Source organism: Rhagoletis pomonella, unplaced genomic scaffold (genome assembly GCF_013731165.1).
Source record: "Rhagoletis pomonella isolate Grant_MI unplaced genomic scaffold, Rhpom_1.0 Rhpom_scaffold_00005, whole genome shotgun sequence".
NCBI classification, from domain to species: Eukaryota; Metazoa; Arthropoda; class Insecta; order Diptera; family Tephritidae; genus Rhagoletis; species Rhagoletis pomonella.
In genome coordinates this window covers 74,369,588-74,386,330 of record NW_023458559.1, presented here as the reverse complement: position 1 = coordinate 74,386,330, position 16,743 = coordinate 74,369,588, and the positions used below count along the sequence as shown (strand labels likewise).

The following is a 16,743-nucleotide window of genomic DNA, read 5'->3' as shown; positions in this document are numbered from 1 at the left end:
TCGACACATGTGCCTACAGTGTGGGCCATCGATCAGTATCGAATCTACAAGGATGTAAGTACATAAATTCATAGAAGTTTAAAAAAAAAAATGTACCTTCTTATTTTAGTTAAAAAACAGTAGACCGTAATATTAGCTATAAATTTTTTATTAAACTTTTTGAAACGCGATTGCAACATGTATGTATAGGTAAAATAATTGAAATGTTGTTAAATATTGTCTGCTTAACACCGATAACACTGTAGGGGAAATCTCAAGTTTTGAAGTGACATAAACAAAAACGCCAAAACACGTGAACTTAACTTTGAATCGTAGATTATGAATCTGTATTCTGTTTTTCTTGATCAGGGGGAGATTCTGTAGCCAGTTAGCGACAATTTTCGGATCGCTATCGCACTTTTTGGACGCATAATATGAATATTTTTACGTCAAAAAGTGCGATAACGATTCGAAAATTGTTGCTAACTGGTTAGAGAATCTAACCCCCCCCAAGCATTTTCCCATGATACTTAAATTTGTTTAAAAAAAATGTTAACAGGGAAAAACTTACAAAATAACAGACTGTTTTTCTAAATTTGTTTTCATTTGTATTAAATCCTGTTCTTTTATAAAAAAAAAATCATGTTACTAATGAATCGATGGATAAATAAAAAAGTTATGAATGGTCATAGAAAAATGCGTATTTTTTTTTTGATGAAATATGAGCAGGAAAAAATGTTACTCATACGCCACGTATGGCCATGTAAAAGTTGGTTTTTTTCCATGTTAAAGTTTGATTTGTTTTCATTTATAATGCAAGCTTAAAATAGTAAAATGGTATACAGAGAGAAAGAAAATAACTGATTTTTACCTACCTGCGAATCCATGCAACAATTAATCAAAAAAGAGGTGAACAGCTAATTTCTACCTGAGGATGTACACACAGAACTGAAACTACTGGTTGAACGAAAGAATATATGTAATCCGCTGAGACGTACCTAACTATGAACCAACGACGATTTAACACGGCTATAAATAGTGACGGACAAACAGAAACTATTCAGAACGAAAAATGACACTGAAGATGGCACAACGCCGAAACCGGTTTGTCTCCAAACCAAATTTGACAAGGGATGACGGATAATCGTTCCACATTACATCTTACTAAATAAGTTCAAATCTCGTGCATTAAAAGCAGCACAAGGGGGTACCTTGTTCATTTCGGACCCATCTGTACAAATGCACCGAGTCGGCCATCATCATGCCCGCCAGCCTTCGACGTAGTCTCTTCGTTAATAAATTGTTGATGCTGTACATACATATATCGTCGTTTAAAGTACAAAACTGCGTATCAACAAAATGCAAAACCGCGATATATCGTCTGTGTTCATACGCTATATCGAAAAGTACGTTGTATCGAACTCAAATTTTATTATGAGAATTCAATAAAATCAGTATATATATTACACATGAGCCCCATATTCCAATTTTTCTTAATGTGGTTTTTTTTTACCTAATAACGTTTACGCGACGGGGGTATTTTTCCAGTTCAATAAACGCGACCACTTGTAAGAAGTTATTCTTTTGAACTGATCGTAATTCCGCGTACGCAAAAGTCATGCAAAATCATGTCATTCAAGCACACTAAATAAACAAGCGTTCGTTATGTAGAATGCTCCCTTTTTCAACCGTTCGTTATTTAGAGTAATCAATACATTTATAAAAGGCATTCGTTATTTGGAGCGTACGTTATACTGGACGACCACTGTATTTTCTGGAGAGTAAAAACACTCATATTTCAAAATGGTTCTCTTTTTTATAAAGCAATCGCATTTCTGGCTAGTATATTTCAGGACGAATGGATAAGGATTGAGCCAAGAGCTTGTGTGAGCAAATCCAATTTTTGGCAGCAATTGTCAGTTACGCGGTTTTGTACTTTAAACGAAGATATACTACTTTGACCGAAAAGTTTGCACAAAAACTGCCGCGTGGCATTAAGCCTATTAACATTTTTGAACTACATACATATGCATATAAATACATATTCGTATCTATCAAATCCGCCGGTGGAAAATGCAGCAGTGTGATGCTAATCATAGAAAATACAAATATATACACTCTGTACTTCTGGGGAAAGGTCTTCTTATTCATTACTGTCCACCAGATCAGAATGTCATTGTCCAGATGATTTCTGCGAAGATTCAATAGGTGATAGACCCCAGGTGCAGGCCAGCATATTTTTGCATTCATAGCGCGCAGCCGCGGCGTTCTTCGCACTCTACTTTATGTTGACCGGAATCTTGTACATATTTCCTAGTAAAGAGTACTAGGTCTGTTTTCCCCGTGTTTATGCTAAAAGGTCTAACTAAATTTAATAGTACTTGGGTCATGAGTGGGTTAAGTCTTGGATAGACACGCATAGGCTGTAAGTTTAGCATGACCTCCTTTCATTTTCTTGAGTATCTTGTTTTCCAGCGTGTCGCCAGAGTAATGGCGATAGTACGACATTCCTTAACATTTGGTATGCAAATCTATTAACCTCTCAAGAGCCTTCATTGAAAGCCTTAAATTATAATTTTATTGCCCAATCACAGTAATAAGTTATTGATTATTGATTATGGACAACGTTTTAAACACCACTTATGCTTCTATAGGTGCTTGAGCGGTCCTGGGAGGTAGTGGATGGCGTAAATGTCTCGTTACGACTCTGGGATACATTTGGTGATCATGACAAGGACCGAAGATTCGCTTATGGACGGTAAGTAGTTGACTAACATGAGAAAAGTATTTCAGTAATTTTGGTGCAATAAAAACTGTTCGCACACTTCACTTCACTTTCCCACTACAGGTCAGATGTCGTACTGCTATGCTTCTCCATTGCCAGCCCAATATCGTTGCGCAATTGCAAGGCTATGTGGTATCCGGAAATACGCCGTTTCTGTCCAGACGTACCCGTCATATTGGTAGGATGTAAAAATGATTTACGTTATATGTATCGCGACGAAACATATTTATCGTACTTTGGCGAGCGAAGCACCTTCGTGCGGTAAATTGATAAATATTTTATTGGAAATGTTTTAGCTAAACTATTTATTTACAATATCTTCGCAAACTTCTCGTTAACATATAACAGTGCTGCGCTGAAAAGTGACCTCGTCATGCCCGATGAGGCGCGTGCCGTTGCCAAGGAGCTGGGTGTAGCCTATTACGAGACCAGCGTCTTCACCTACTTCGGTGTGAATGAAGTATTCGAAAATGCCATACGTTCGGCGTTGATTGCGCGCCGACAGCAACGTTTCTGGATGACAAATTTGAAAAAAGTACAAAAACCGTTGCTGCAGGCACCATTCCGACCGCCCAAACCGCCACCACCAGAAGTCACCGTTGTGGTGGGCAATTACAGACAAGACATGTATAACATGTTAATTTCACAAACACACACGGATCTCATACTGGTGGTGGGTACGAGTAAATTTCCGGTACATCGGTTTATGTTGGCGGCTGCGTCGAACGTCTTCTATAGGCTATTGAATACGGAATTAACGGATATGGGTGGTAGGAGTAGTAGTGAATCGAGTATGGTGAGTATAAAATAGTATTCTATTTTTATTTTTCTTTTTGCTATTTTTTAATTATATTCATTTGTAAGAGAAGGAGTAGTTTGAGAAAACGGCAGCAGATTTGTTTTGGTGTGAACAACAATTTTAGTTTTTTTTTGGCTTTACGCAACAAACAACAGGAGCAGCTCGCGAATTAAATAGGCTTTATTTGGTGCGAAAAACATGTTAAATACAGTATATGGTATTGCTGAGTGAGGATGAAAGCAGTTCGAAAAATTAGGAATAGTTTACTTAGCGTTTGTATTAACATTGTGGTGTTCTGTAAGGGTGGGAACAGTTTATCCTGTGTGCTTAAGCATTTTTTATGGAATAATAGTTAATAAATACGTTGGTGTTTTGGAAGGAGCAGTTTGTAGATTGGGAACAGTTTCAAGACTAGGGACAGTTAAATCGAAGTATTCGGATTTTTGTTATTTGATGTTTATACACACTACATGAAAATAAAACAAATTTATTCCTACAGGTGAGTTCTACCTTCGGCGAAGCTACCACAGCGGATTTCAATGATGATACTGAGTGCTTGATAAGGCATGAATCGCGAACACAGAGGTAAGAGTTTTTTGGTAGCCAAATAATTGAGTTTTGAGAATGTACTAAAAGCCAGGGACGTGGACTGGTTTTGATCTGAACCGGTTTTGAGCCGAATTAACCGCTATTTTCGACTAATTAACTGAACCATTGACCGGAACGGAAATTTTCCACAAATGTTTGATCCAAACCGAAAACCGAACCATTTTTTTACAAAGTTCATTCGCCCAATTTTTAAAAGACAACTTTGTCCCCACTTCTTTAGTTTTTGCTCTTGTTAAGTATGAAGATATTCGATTATTCAATCTAAACTCATTATTGTAAAGCAAATTTTTTTTATCAAATAAGATTTTTTTATTGCTTACCGCGAATGGCATAGGGAATTATGTATGTACATGTCTTCATATGTATATATTATTGGATTCTTACTGAATAAAATTAACACAAATGTACATGTTGTTTTTTTAATTTCCGAGCTGTTGAACCGAATCGAATACCCGATTCAAAGACAAAACATCTCTTTTTACGAGCCAATTCAAAGGCGCGAAATCGGGTCGAACTGTTGAAGCGAATTGAACAAATTTTTATCCAGTTTACGTTCATATTAAAACCTTTTTATCTCTTCTCGCCACAGAATGTGGGAACAGCTGAAGCGTCGCTCAAGCTATCAGGCCTTACCGCTAATCGAAACCAAAAAGCCCAGTGATCTCTATAAGGACCTGCATCATCCCATTTTCCAAAATATACGCTTAATACAGATGGAAAATACGCGTGGCATTAATGTAACACAAACAATTGTCACATTAACCAAGCTGGTAACACCGCCAGCGCTGCAACAGTGTCTGCAATTCATCTATACCGGCACAATTGAAAGGGAATTTCACAATTTGCAGGTGTGTGCATGAATAAATAATTGTTGTTGTTGTTGTTGAACTTAATTATTTTCCTTTTATGCTATGCAGGAAATTAAACAAGCTGCTGATTTCTTAGAACTGCCTCAATTGACTTTATTACTTTCCAAGCCACAAACACTTTTAGCCAGTCTAAACGATGAACCCAATCAACATTTATGCTTTGTATGTATACATATGTATTTGAAGCGCTTTTATGTCGATAAAATATCAAACTGTTCTCTTTTTTAATGTAATTAGAGCATTAAAGAGAATATGGAGAAACATTGCATTGGCGATGGTTGCTTCAGCGATGTCACTTTCGAGTTGGACGATGGTCAAATGAAGGCACATCGCGCCATTTTAGTTGCACGCTGTGATGTTATGCGCGCCATGTTGGCTGGCGACTTTCGTGAGGCGCACTCAAGTGTGGTGAGTATGGGTGCATGTTAAAAAAAAAAACACACATCAAAAGAAGTTGAAGGTAAAAAAATATTATCCTTTTTTCAGATCGTCTTTCCCGGTGTCACGATTTATACATTTCATAAGTTGCTCTGCTATTTGTACACAGATGAAATACCTCCAATTTGCGCAGATAAATGCTTAAACCTTCTAGAATTGGCTAATCGTTTATGTTTGCCACGCCTATTGAATTTGGTGGAATGTCGTGTAATTGAAGACTTAACAATGATTTCGCAGAATGAAACAAATGAAACGGTCGATCATTGTCTTAAGCTGCTGGAGCCAGTGAAGGTGAGAAGAAAAACTAATATTGAGTTAGGCTATGTCTCCATTGCGAGATTTAATGAAGATTTAGCCCTCTGACGAGATTTAACGTTAAATCTTTCGAGATTTGTCATATAAAATTAAATCTCGAAAGGCAGTAGATTTAAGTTAAAACTTAGTTAAATCTTCAATAATATTGACCAATAAATATAATTTGTTAGGTGTGGCATCCACATATTCATATGCCATAAGTCAAATGACATTTGTATTTTCAATATACAGTTGCGGACATTGAAATCCAGCCGATTAAAAAAACATGCATTTTCGTATTCTTAGGGCTGTTTTTTATATTTTGGTTAGTTTTAAATCCAAATTATTAGTATTTACATAACTTTTGTTTTAATAAATCAAGAATATATTATTTTAAAAACCAAAAATTCAGAAAATATGTTTTATGATAATATAATGCAGAGTCTTCTTCGCTTCCTATAAATCTTTTACGCGCTACGACATAAAATTTAGAAAATTCAGAAAATGGTTCTGCTTCGATAACATTGCACAAAAAAACCTCTAGAACTCAATTCGACTCAAGAAATGCATTGGCAGTCATTTTTGCTAGCTAGGTCTTCATGATATGCCAAAGGCCTACGATTGGATTTTCGGCTTATGAAGAAGAGAGTTTATTTCCCCAAACCATTACCGAGTTTTAAAAATTTTTCTTTCAGCAAATGTTGCTATTTACCGTTTTGTGTGTATTTCAATGTCAAATTTGTTCAAATTTTTTTGATATCAAAACGATATCCCTATTCTAATAATCACGATTTCACTGTAGATGATTTAAAACTATGAAAAGTAGAAGATGATGTTGAAAGGCAACGTCTTAACTTACTAAATTCTAAAAATTGTAATTTTGTAATTCTAAATAAATTGTAATTTTGTAGTTGTCTTAGGATACAGTTGGGTATTCTTTTTGTAAGAAACCCTCAAGAAGACCTCAAATTTACTCACAAAATTCGCCCAAAAACTATATTTTTGCCCATTATTTATTTGGGATCAAAGCACTGTGCGTCCAAAGAAGAAGCTCAATAAAGCTCATTGAAAGGGTAATTAGAGGTCAAAATGTTCGACAAAAAAAAAATTGAGTGTAAAATTTTCCTAGAGCTCACTGAAGGCGGAAAAATCCAATGGTTAAGGCTGAACCCACACCGAAGTCGACAAAACGTTTTTTTTTTTTGACGACCGACAAGAAAACATTTTTTTCTATCCCATTTGTGTCGTGTTACGACCAAGGTGTGATGGACAACTCAGCGCGTCTTTGTAAATAAACGATTCAAAATTCATACACTTCAATTTGACTTAATAGGATGGTTCTTATGAGAGCAATGTCAAATTTACTCACACTTTGTTAAATACATTTTGGTTACGACTCATTTGGTATGGATTGAATAATAAGAAGTTGGTAATATACTCTTGCTCTATACGCCACCACCAAACGTTTTGTCGTCTTCGGTGTGGATTCAGCCTAAAAGTGACTACGCTACATAGCTTTATCGAAATTTTCCTCACTGACATTTTCTAACTTTGCCCTCTCCCCCCTTCCCATTTTAGCTACACAACGCTCACCAATTGGCCGAATGGTGTATGTCATATCTGTGTGTCAATTACAATATAATTTGTAAATTCTCGCTCAAAGGCCTCAAAGCACTGCATCAGGATAATCAAGAATACCTGCGTGAACATCGTTGGCCACCAGTGTGGTATTTAAAGGATTATGATTACTATCAACGCTGCATAAATGAAATGAATAAAGAGCTAAAGAATTCACGGCGCGATTCGCGTAGTGATGATGAAGGTTGCCTCTGCTTTACTGGGGGTAAGTGTTCAAGCAATGTTTCAAACAACAACAATTTTACTTGACTGAGCAATTAACAAACGACGACAACGTCGACGACGACAACAACAACTGGAAATTGACTTTTGGCAAACAACTAAAGTGAAATGCTGTGTCAGTAAAAAGTGTGCAGAATTAAAAAAAAAAACAACAAATAACAAGTAATTTTTAAGCAAGAATACAACCGACTTCAATGCTTATGTAAAACTTAATTTCTTCATGACACAAGGATTGGAACTAAACCTAATTATTATGGGACCATCCTTGAGGTACCATCTTTCCGTTAAAAAAAAAAACAAACAAAAAATCGAAAACGGTTCAAGTGGTCTAAAGTTATCCGGTAACATACATAAAAAAATATAAAAATATTCCGACGAATTGATAAGCTTCCTCCTTCTTTTTTTGAAGTCGGTTAAAAAGTATTAAATTTTTTAAATATATGTATATACATATGTACATATGTGTTTTTAGCAGTGATTTACGTCTGTATATATGTATGTATAACAGGCTTTCAAAAAGCGCGTACAATAGCTTTAATTATCGAAAAAAATTTATGAAATTATATTTTTGATTATCTACATACATAATTTCATACTGCATTTGCAGGTTATATCTACAGTTTTTTATTTTTCTACTTGCATACTCGTGTAGCTTGGGTTTGTATTTGCCATATGCCACATACATACCTACTTACATAGTTCAGTCATCAAAAAAGATCCTCCAATAACACACAGAAAAAAAAATGTACAAAACAGAAATCTTAGCTGTAAATGAAAGCACATTTTCCAATCAATTCGAAACTGCTCCGCCTACAAATGTACATCCTTACACACATAGATGCCTTGTGAGCCTACTTTGTTACTCACTACATTTCCTATTTCTTATACCATATTTTTACCTTCCTTTTATTAGCTCGGGATGTAACTATGTAATATTGATGCGCCTAAAAGATGCAGCGTTTTCTATTCTCAAGTTACATACCTGATGACAGTACGAATGGCAATTATAATAGGGAAGTTTTAGTTTTTTAAACTATAATTTTATTTGTATATATTTTAAATTCGTTGCCTGATGTTTTTTTTATTATCAAAGAGACTACGATCCCTATAGGGATCAATATCATTATATCGAAACTTTAAAAATGTTTCACACCCTTCCTTGAAGACCAAAACAAGTTTTAAATGTCAATTCAACGTTCAACCACATTTTTCTTATAGCATAGACAGACGGCAACGTTAGTCCGGATTAACGGCGCAATTGATCTGATTAAAATTGTATTCTAACAGACGGCAGTATTGCGGACTAAGTGAGCTGCGAGGACAGAAAATACATAAAACAAAACATATAATAAAAAAAAAAATAGAATAAAAAACAAAAATGATTTTTAAAAATTACTCGGAGGCTCTAGTCCGCACCTTCCTGACACATTATTAGCCCGCCAGCCAACCAGCCACCAGCTCAAGATCAACGGATTCAAAACAGTAAACAGAGAATTGTAGTCTAAGAGTGAAAACAGGGTGCATCGTCGTTAATATAAGGTCTTTCTTTCGAGAAGCCTAGCTTTTCCACCTACAGGCCCTTTTAGCCCTGTCAAAATGTTTCTCGTCGCGTCTAGCGGTATCAGGGTCTCACTGAGTGATACAAGCACTTTCAGTGTTCAAAAACAGAAAAAGAGAAAATGCGACTCCTCATTGCACACTACGGTATTGCATAAAGAGTGGCTAGGCACTAGACCGTAACACTTTACAAGCAAACAAAAAAGTTCGGCGTTCAGTCTAAAGTATTTTTGCAAGGCAATTTCAACAAAATATATATCGCCGAGCCCAGGGTTGGCCTTTTTACCTTTACCGGTGACAATATTTGTTTTTTAATAGTTCTACTGAAATAATCAAAATACTCCCTGAGCAAAAATGTAATTGTTTTGGAGAGTTTTAATTTATTGACATTAGGGTGGTACGTTAGTGTGATAGGAACTACTACACCGGGATACCTGAGGCCAATGAACTTTGAAACTAAAAAAAAATGTCTCAACGCAAGAACATCGATATATCATACTTTAAAATCCGACTGTAAATGCCGAAGATATGACTAAAAATATCAAAAAGGCCACCCCTACGTTCGGCTAAAAAACAAATGAGTGCGAAATTTCAAAAAAAAAAAAATTATTTTTGAATATTTTATTGAAAATATCCTGGAATGAGATAGATGATAGATTTCATCAATTAATGAAGGTCGTGCCTTATTCGGATTTTGTACCATTAGACCCTCCTGCTTTTTTGTTTTATTTTAATAGTTTATTGCATTTTACTTTTTTATTTTATTGCATTTTGCTTATATTTTAGTTCTACTTTTATGAGTTTTGCTAGTTTTTTCTACTTATTTACTAACTTTTGTTTGCCAAACAGTTTTCTTTCTTTAAAATTTCAATTCATGCCCAGCTTCATCAAAAAAAAAAATGTCAAGCTTGAATCTAACAGCTTGCGTCACTGTGCAACTCCCACAAACCAAGACCCATTACGCTAAATTCTCAATTACAAACCTACATACATACCCGACATACTTAGCTCCTTAACACACTCATACAACAAAATACACACACACCCTGCTCCTGCAAATCATGCACTGTTTTATTAATATTGAAATTTGGACAAAGTATTCTCTTGGCTATTAGGCAGCAGCAGCGCTGGTAAATCAAAGCGTGGCAACGATCCCAATGGCAATGGTGGTGGTGGTACCAACGAGCATAGCACAACAGATAATCAAATTTTCAATAGCACAGCGAATTCAATGAATCACATTGACCTCGAGGCGGCTGAGGTAGATTTGAATCTCTGACATCCAGCCATCGGGCAAAGAAGGTAGGTGATTTAAATTGATCAAAAAAAAATCAATATTATTTCCTTATAATTACTTCGTATATCTGCATTCCAGATCACTGCGTTTCATAGTGATTTTGCCCGTGCTGATTTGTTTCATTTGTACAATTTTAAGTATTTTAATACTTTTTCAAATTTATACATAACAATACCAAAATTGTTATAGCCAGCATGCTGAAAATGCTTACGACGGCCTTATAAGGCACAAAAGTCAGCAGCAAGAGCAACGGCAACAGCAACAACAACACGAACGCGAGCAATTCGTCAGCGTGCAAGAAGCAGCGGAACAGCAGTTAGAAAATACAAACCTGGCAGCAGAAAGTGGCAAGATCCAAGTAAAAGGAACTATTTAAAACAAAACTAACAGCACTAATTAAAAATTAACAACATCTTAAATGCTCAGTTAAAAAATCAATAAAACCAAATCAACCCAAGACACGCAGTTTTACGAATCTCTCAAATTTTTGATTACATCCACGCTGTCAAAACAATTTTCACAAATTGTATGCAATATTAAATCAATTAACAAAAAACACCAGCAAAATGTATGAGCAATATAGTAAATGTCTACAAACAACAAATTATTAACAACACAAAAGCATAAGCGTACATATGTGCATACATATTTGCAAAACTTAAAATCAGCAATAGTTGAGAATTCTGAATGTACACCAGTAAAAATAGTAAAAAAAAACCGTAAACGGGGACAAAAAAAAATGGAATTTCGGATAAGCGCTAAAAATAGGGAAACTATTGTCTAGCCATTAGTCATATAAGCGATACACAAATATTTAAGCGGGCAAAGTAATACACACACACATAAATACAACATTCTTAGATGAAAACATATTGAGTAAAAACAAAAATGCGAATTATAATTGTAATGCATAGCGTAGAAATTGAAAATGGCAACAAACAATATTTCAAAAAAAAAAATAATAATTAAATCAGCTAATTAAGTATAGTGCCAGCTAGCCTACAATGAAGAAAAACGGAGCAATTCTTTACTTTAGATGCCATAAAATAGATAAAAAATAATAATTTATAAAAATACTCTTAGGGGTTTCCGTGGTTTTAAGCAAGGTCCGAAAATATCAAGATTTTTATTCTTAGATCTTTGCAAAATCGTAATTTTTTTTTTATTTTTATTTTTCCGATCAAGAATAATCGTTAAATTTTAATTGTATTTTTCCTGTCAAATTTAATTAGTCTGTTGTATTTTTTTCGATAAAAATAATCGTTATTTTGGATACTTATTTTTCATTCGTTTGACTACGTTCACGTTATGAAGAAAAAATATTAATTTGAAAATAACTCTTATAATATGATAAAAAAATAACTATCAAAAAACAGTCCAAAAATAACTATCATAAATTTGCCGAAAAAATAAAAATCATAAAACCAAATTTCAACTTTTATTTTTCCGGTAAAATTTAATCGATATTTGGTCATATTTTTTTGGTTTCGGATTCTTATTTTTCAATCATTTTTAACCGTTATAATGGAGACTCCGATTTTATATCCGATTGGATCGAAAAAAAAACTATTAAATCTATTCCAAAATCTGTCGAAAAAATAAAAATCATAAAATAACGGTTAAATTTGATCGGAAAATATAAATCTATATTTAACGGCTACTGACATTAAAATTTGGTATTCGAAAGGGCAATTGAAGCAAAAGGCTTAACACTGTAGGAAAACGGTTCGGCCATGCGCTTTTCAGAGTTTTTTTAAGATTAATACATTTTAAAAGTTTCACCAAGCCAATAATGTAAGGAAGCTAAAATGACACACAAAAAACGCCGAGACACGTAACCTTAATTTTGGGTCGTAGATTACGGATCTGCATAGCGTTCTTCTAGATCAAGTCATTTTCCCAAGATATTTTCATTTTAAGTCTGCTTTGCGAATAAAAAAAAAACCCCAGTCTGTAACATGGAAAATGTCACTCATACGCCATGTGCGAGTATGTTCGTGTACTGCCATGTACGATGTGGCGTATGAGTAACATTATTTCCTGGCCCCATTTCATACAAAAAATTATTGCACATTTTCATTCAACCATTCAAAACTAGTTTATTTATACATCGATTTTCATCGCTAATAGCTTGATTTTTAATACAAATTAAAAAAAAATACAAACGTTTTATTTTTTGTTAGTTTTTTCCTTGTTAAAGTTAGAATATTGTTTCATGAAAATGAAAATATCTTTGTATACAGATCCGAATCTAGGACCCAATCTTATTAATTTCACGTGTTTCGGCATTTTTTTGTATCATTTCAAATCTTGAGATTTTCCTTACAGTATAATGATATATATAATGTATGGAAATCTCGCGTCTGTAGCACAAAAATTTTAGTCGGAGAAAAAGCTGGCTTTATGCGCATAAAAAGATGACAATCTTTCAGGGCTTTTAATCCTTTCAATACCTGTGTCCAATATACTGGACGGACAAGTTATTTTTTGCTTAAAGCTCTTTTTTTCGTAAATAATCGCTTTTGCTGTTAAGAGAACAGTTGAACCGGTTCAGTTGTTCTTAGCAAAATAAGCTGGTTTAGCGGAAAACGAGAAAACGATGGAGTACCTCCTAGTAACACACAAAGAATCTTCGCATATTGGGACATACATCACTGAAAGTTAAATCATTGAAGTGTGTAGTAATGGGTTTTCTCTACCCAGAATCCAGCAGCATCACCACCAATAATGTTAGCCTAGAGGTGAAGAATAACTTTTGCAAATAAGTACTATTTTGGTCTCGGTAGGCAATTGAAATGTATATCCCTTTCTCGATCATGCCCGTCCTTTTCTATGGCACAGAAACAGGACGGATGTCAAACAAAGATGAGAAGGCTGGAAGGTCGAGCTGTACGATATTTAAAATGAAATGAACGTAGTCAAACGCATGAAAGCAATGAAAATACCAATCAAAGAAGAAAACCTGTTTACAATTCATACGAGAAACGGATCGGAGATAGGCAATCGATGGAGATTTATGTTCTCGTCTCAGACTGACAAATGGTTATAGTGCCAAAAAACAAGAAGAAGAAGAACATTTCTATCGCCAAAAACTTCTAACAATTACCCAACCCTCATACAGCCAATTTCATATTGCACCTTTCCTTTGTGACATTTGAAAATAAAGGTTTTCCATAGGGCTTTCGTCTGCCTAAAGAACTTTATTCATTGAGCAGGATTATAAGAGGACCAGGTAACATTCCCTGGAACCTGTTGCACATTTTTAGGTATACCTGCTGTGTATAGATTTTTTAAAGTCAATGTTTAGTGTTGCAACTCGTAGAACCCCACTACGCTGTAAATTAATGCGAATATGGAAATTAAACTAAGTATAGTCCTGTAAAAGAAAAAAATGAGTGTACAAAAGCTTCGATGAAGCTAATAACGTCTGCAAAGTTTGACAGGAAGTCCTATTGGGAAGTTAACTCTCGATTTTAAGAACAAAAATTTAAAGTAAACTTCTGTATTGATATTATTAACTCTCCACTATAAAAGCGGCCCTTAATCTCAAATTTTGGCTCTCTAGTTTAGTAGCGTACATATTTCAAGCAAAGGTGGGCATTATAATACCATTTGGAAATGTAAATATCTACTCTGAGAACTAAGCGGCAATCAGGACTCTTGCATGGCTTAACAGTTACCCTTCGGTAGAACATAAATTCAACAGTATAATTAAACCTTGCCTCGACCATTAAATTCTTCGAGGCCATAAGAAATTTTTTTAGATGAATCTCCTTTGACTTAAGGAGAAGAGTTGGGAATGCGGGGCGCTTAAGTATATCGTGTTTTTCAGCTGCTACAATACATATAGGCTGCATTTCCTTATTCATTCTGAACGTTTGGAATAAACTTTTTTTGGTTACTTATTCTTTACAACGTTCCTAATGATATGTTAACATATATTTCAAACGAATTCTGTTTATTTCGGCTGTGAAATGGGATTATTCGGAATGTATAAAGAAACGCAGCCATACTGAACGTTTTTAATCCATTTTAGTGCAACGCAGGTAATTCAATGTTCAGTTGGAAATTTATAGTGTGCGAAGTCTTCGATATGGAAACTCCTAATGAAAAATCAACAATAGTTATACCATGTATGTATAATATTACATAATTTTGTTAACATTTTCTCAGTAAAGGTTTAAGCACAAAAGCGAAATTGTCGGAACCTAGTCAATATGCCCAAAAAAAAAAAAATAATAATAATAATATACGCGAAAAAATTTTAATAAACAAAATATGTAATTTAATTATAGATACCTTGAAAATAGTAAAAGCAAATAACTATGAAAAAAAAATGTTTTAAAATTTGAAATAAATTTAATAAATCAAAATTAAATGATTTAAAATAGCATTAAACAAAATAAAACACAATAAAATTAAATTAAATAAAGCATAATAAAGTGAAACTCCTTTTTAGCTTTTCAAAATAAAATACTTAGCATAAAAGCACATTTTCTGTAAGCAGCTGGTTACTGACACAAAAAACCCTAAGGAAATAACATCTATAAAAAAAAAATTATTTTATAATTTCTTTCACTATACTGCTCGATTACTATCTATGTATGTAGCATTCATAACTAACTAGTTTGAGGTAAAACAAAAAGACTGCTTTTGGCTATTTAAATGTAATAGGTATCTTCCCTGCTTTCTGCTTGTGTCAGCAATCAGCTATGGGCGAGGAAGCTACATTAAAGCGTGTATAGACAGAAGTGCATGCATTTGTATGTATGTTAGGTATGTACAACCTATAAATCAATCAATCAATCAATCGTAACATAGAAACATAGAAACACGCTCATACACATCGTCTACCTTTTATCAAGCATCGATTCATACAGCTAGCAATATACATATATACAAACATTTGCCGGCAGGTTCTGCAATTCAATTCCGACTTAATTTTAGCCCCATTCAATGTGACTTTGGTTGAAATTCACTCGGAAGTGAATTGCAGAACTTGCCTGATATATACCTAAAGTTATAGTATTAGTTTTAAAATTACTATTAAAATTAAATGTATATTAATATTAAATATAAAAATGTAGACGTATGTAATAATAAAAAGAAAATATTTTTAGCACATATTTTTGTATTGTATAAAATTAATTTTTTTTTTCGTTATTTACTACATACATACATACATACTATATAAAAATTATGACATTAATAATTTCAAATTTGAAATCTTAAACATAAGCAAATTAAATACATAAATAATACTACAATAAAAGAAAACATAAAATTGAAAATTTTGCAGTATATGGTAGCTGGAAATAATGTACATGTGCAATAAATAAAAAGGAAAATATTACGAAAAATTGGCGATGTTTTTGAATTGGTGATTTTTAATTTGTTTAGTACTTTCTCAAACTTTGTACATGTTTGAAGTATCGTTAGTACGTTTTTATAAATTTTTATATAGGTATACTTATGGTGACCATATTTATGGCAGCCGCATACGGTAAACAATTTATTTTGCAAATTTTCTCCACAAACGCTAACAGATCTTAAAACCGACTACTTGTGACGCACGAGTGGTATTAAACGCATTATTCGATACATGTAAATTAGAAAAACATTTTTTCTAACATCGGTCGCCCTTAGGCAGGCAATGGCATACCTCCGAGTGTATTTCAGCCTTAAAAAAGCTTCTCATAAAACTATTTGCCGTTCGGAGGCAGCGTAAAATTGTAGGTCCCTGCATTTATGTTATAACATCAGGACGCACACCACAAATTGGAGGAGCAGGTCAGCGAAAGTATTATAATTTTTTATAAGGCGTCGAAATACCGAACACTGAATACGGGATACATGCAGAATATTGGCGTCGCTTATAAAATAAATAAATTACAAGGAAAATTGACGAAAAAAGAGGACTGTCCCGTACAACACATGACGGATGGTCACCGTAGGTGGAAACATTGCGCTCAAAAGTAAAGCGAGATGTATTTGCTGTAATAAAAGAGTGAGTCTGAAATACTTGAGTGTGTAGCATTTAAAATTCTGGTCGATAGGATAGGTTAGGCTAGGTTAGCTGGCTAGTCAATGCGTGGCTAATAAACTAAGACCACATTAGACAGCTAATGGGCAGTTGTAACGAAGAACAACGCAGTCCTTTTGTGAAACTGAAACACCTTGTTTTACTCTATTTTGGTGGCGGCTCCAGATTAGGCAGAGATCCTGCTCCTAGGAGGCAATCTGCTAATGACAGTGT

General features: G+C 34.2%; 1 protein-coding gene across 2 annotated transcripts; it reads left to right on the top strand.

The window, feature by feature from the left end:
- LOC118739509 (rho-related BTB domain-containing protein 1-like) lies at positions 1-15,562 on the top strand (the record flags this gene model as incomplete). 2 transcript variants are annotated; one of them, XM_036470877.1, is given in 12 exon segments in its annotated part: positions 1-54; positions 2,634-2,737; positions 2,828-3,025; positions 3,113-3,560; positions 4,063-4,148; positions 4,762-5,020; positions 5,090-5,203; positions 5,279-5,449; positions 5,528-5,770; positions 7,352-7,616; positions 10,306-10,492; positions 10,566-15,562. In XM_036470877.1, coding segments are annotated over 11 exon segments (2,106 nt in total), but the record flags the coding sequence as incomplete, so codon positions are not given.
- Positions 15,563-16,743: the final 1,181 nt, after the last annotated feature.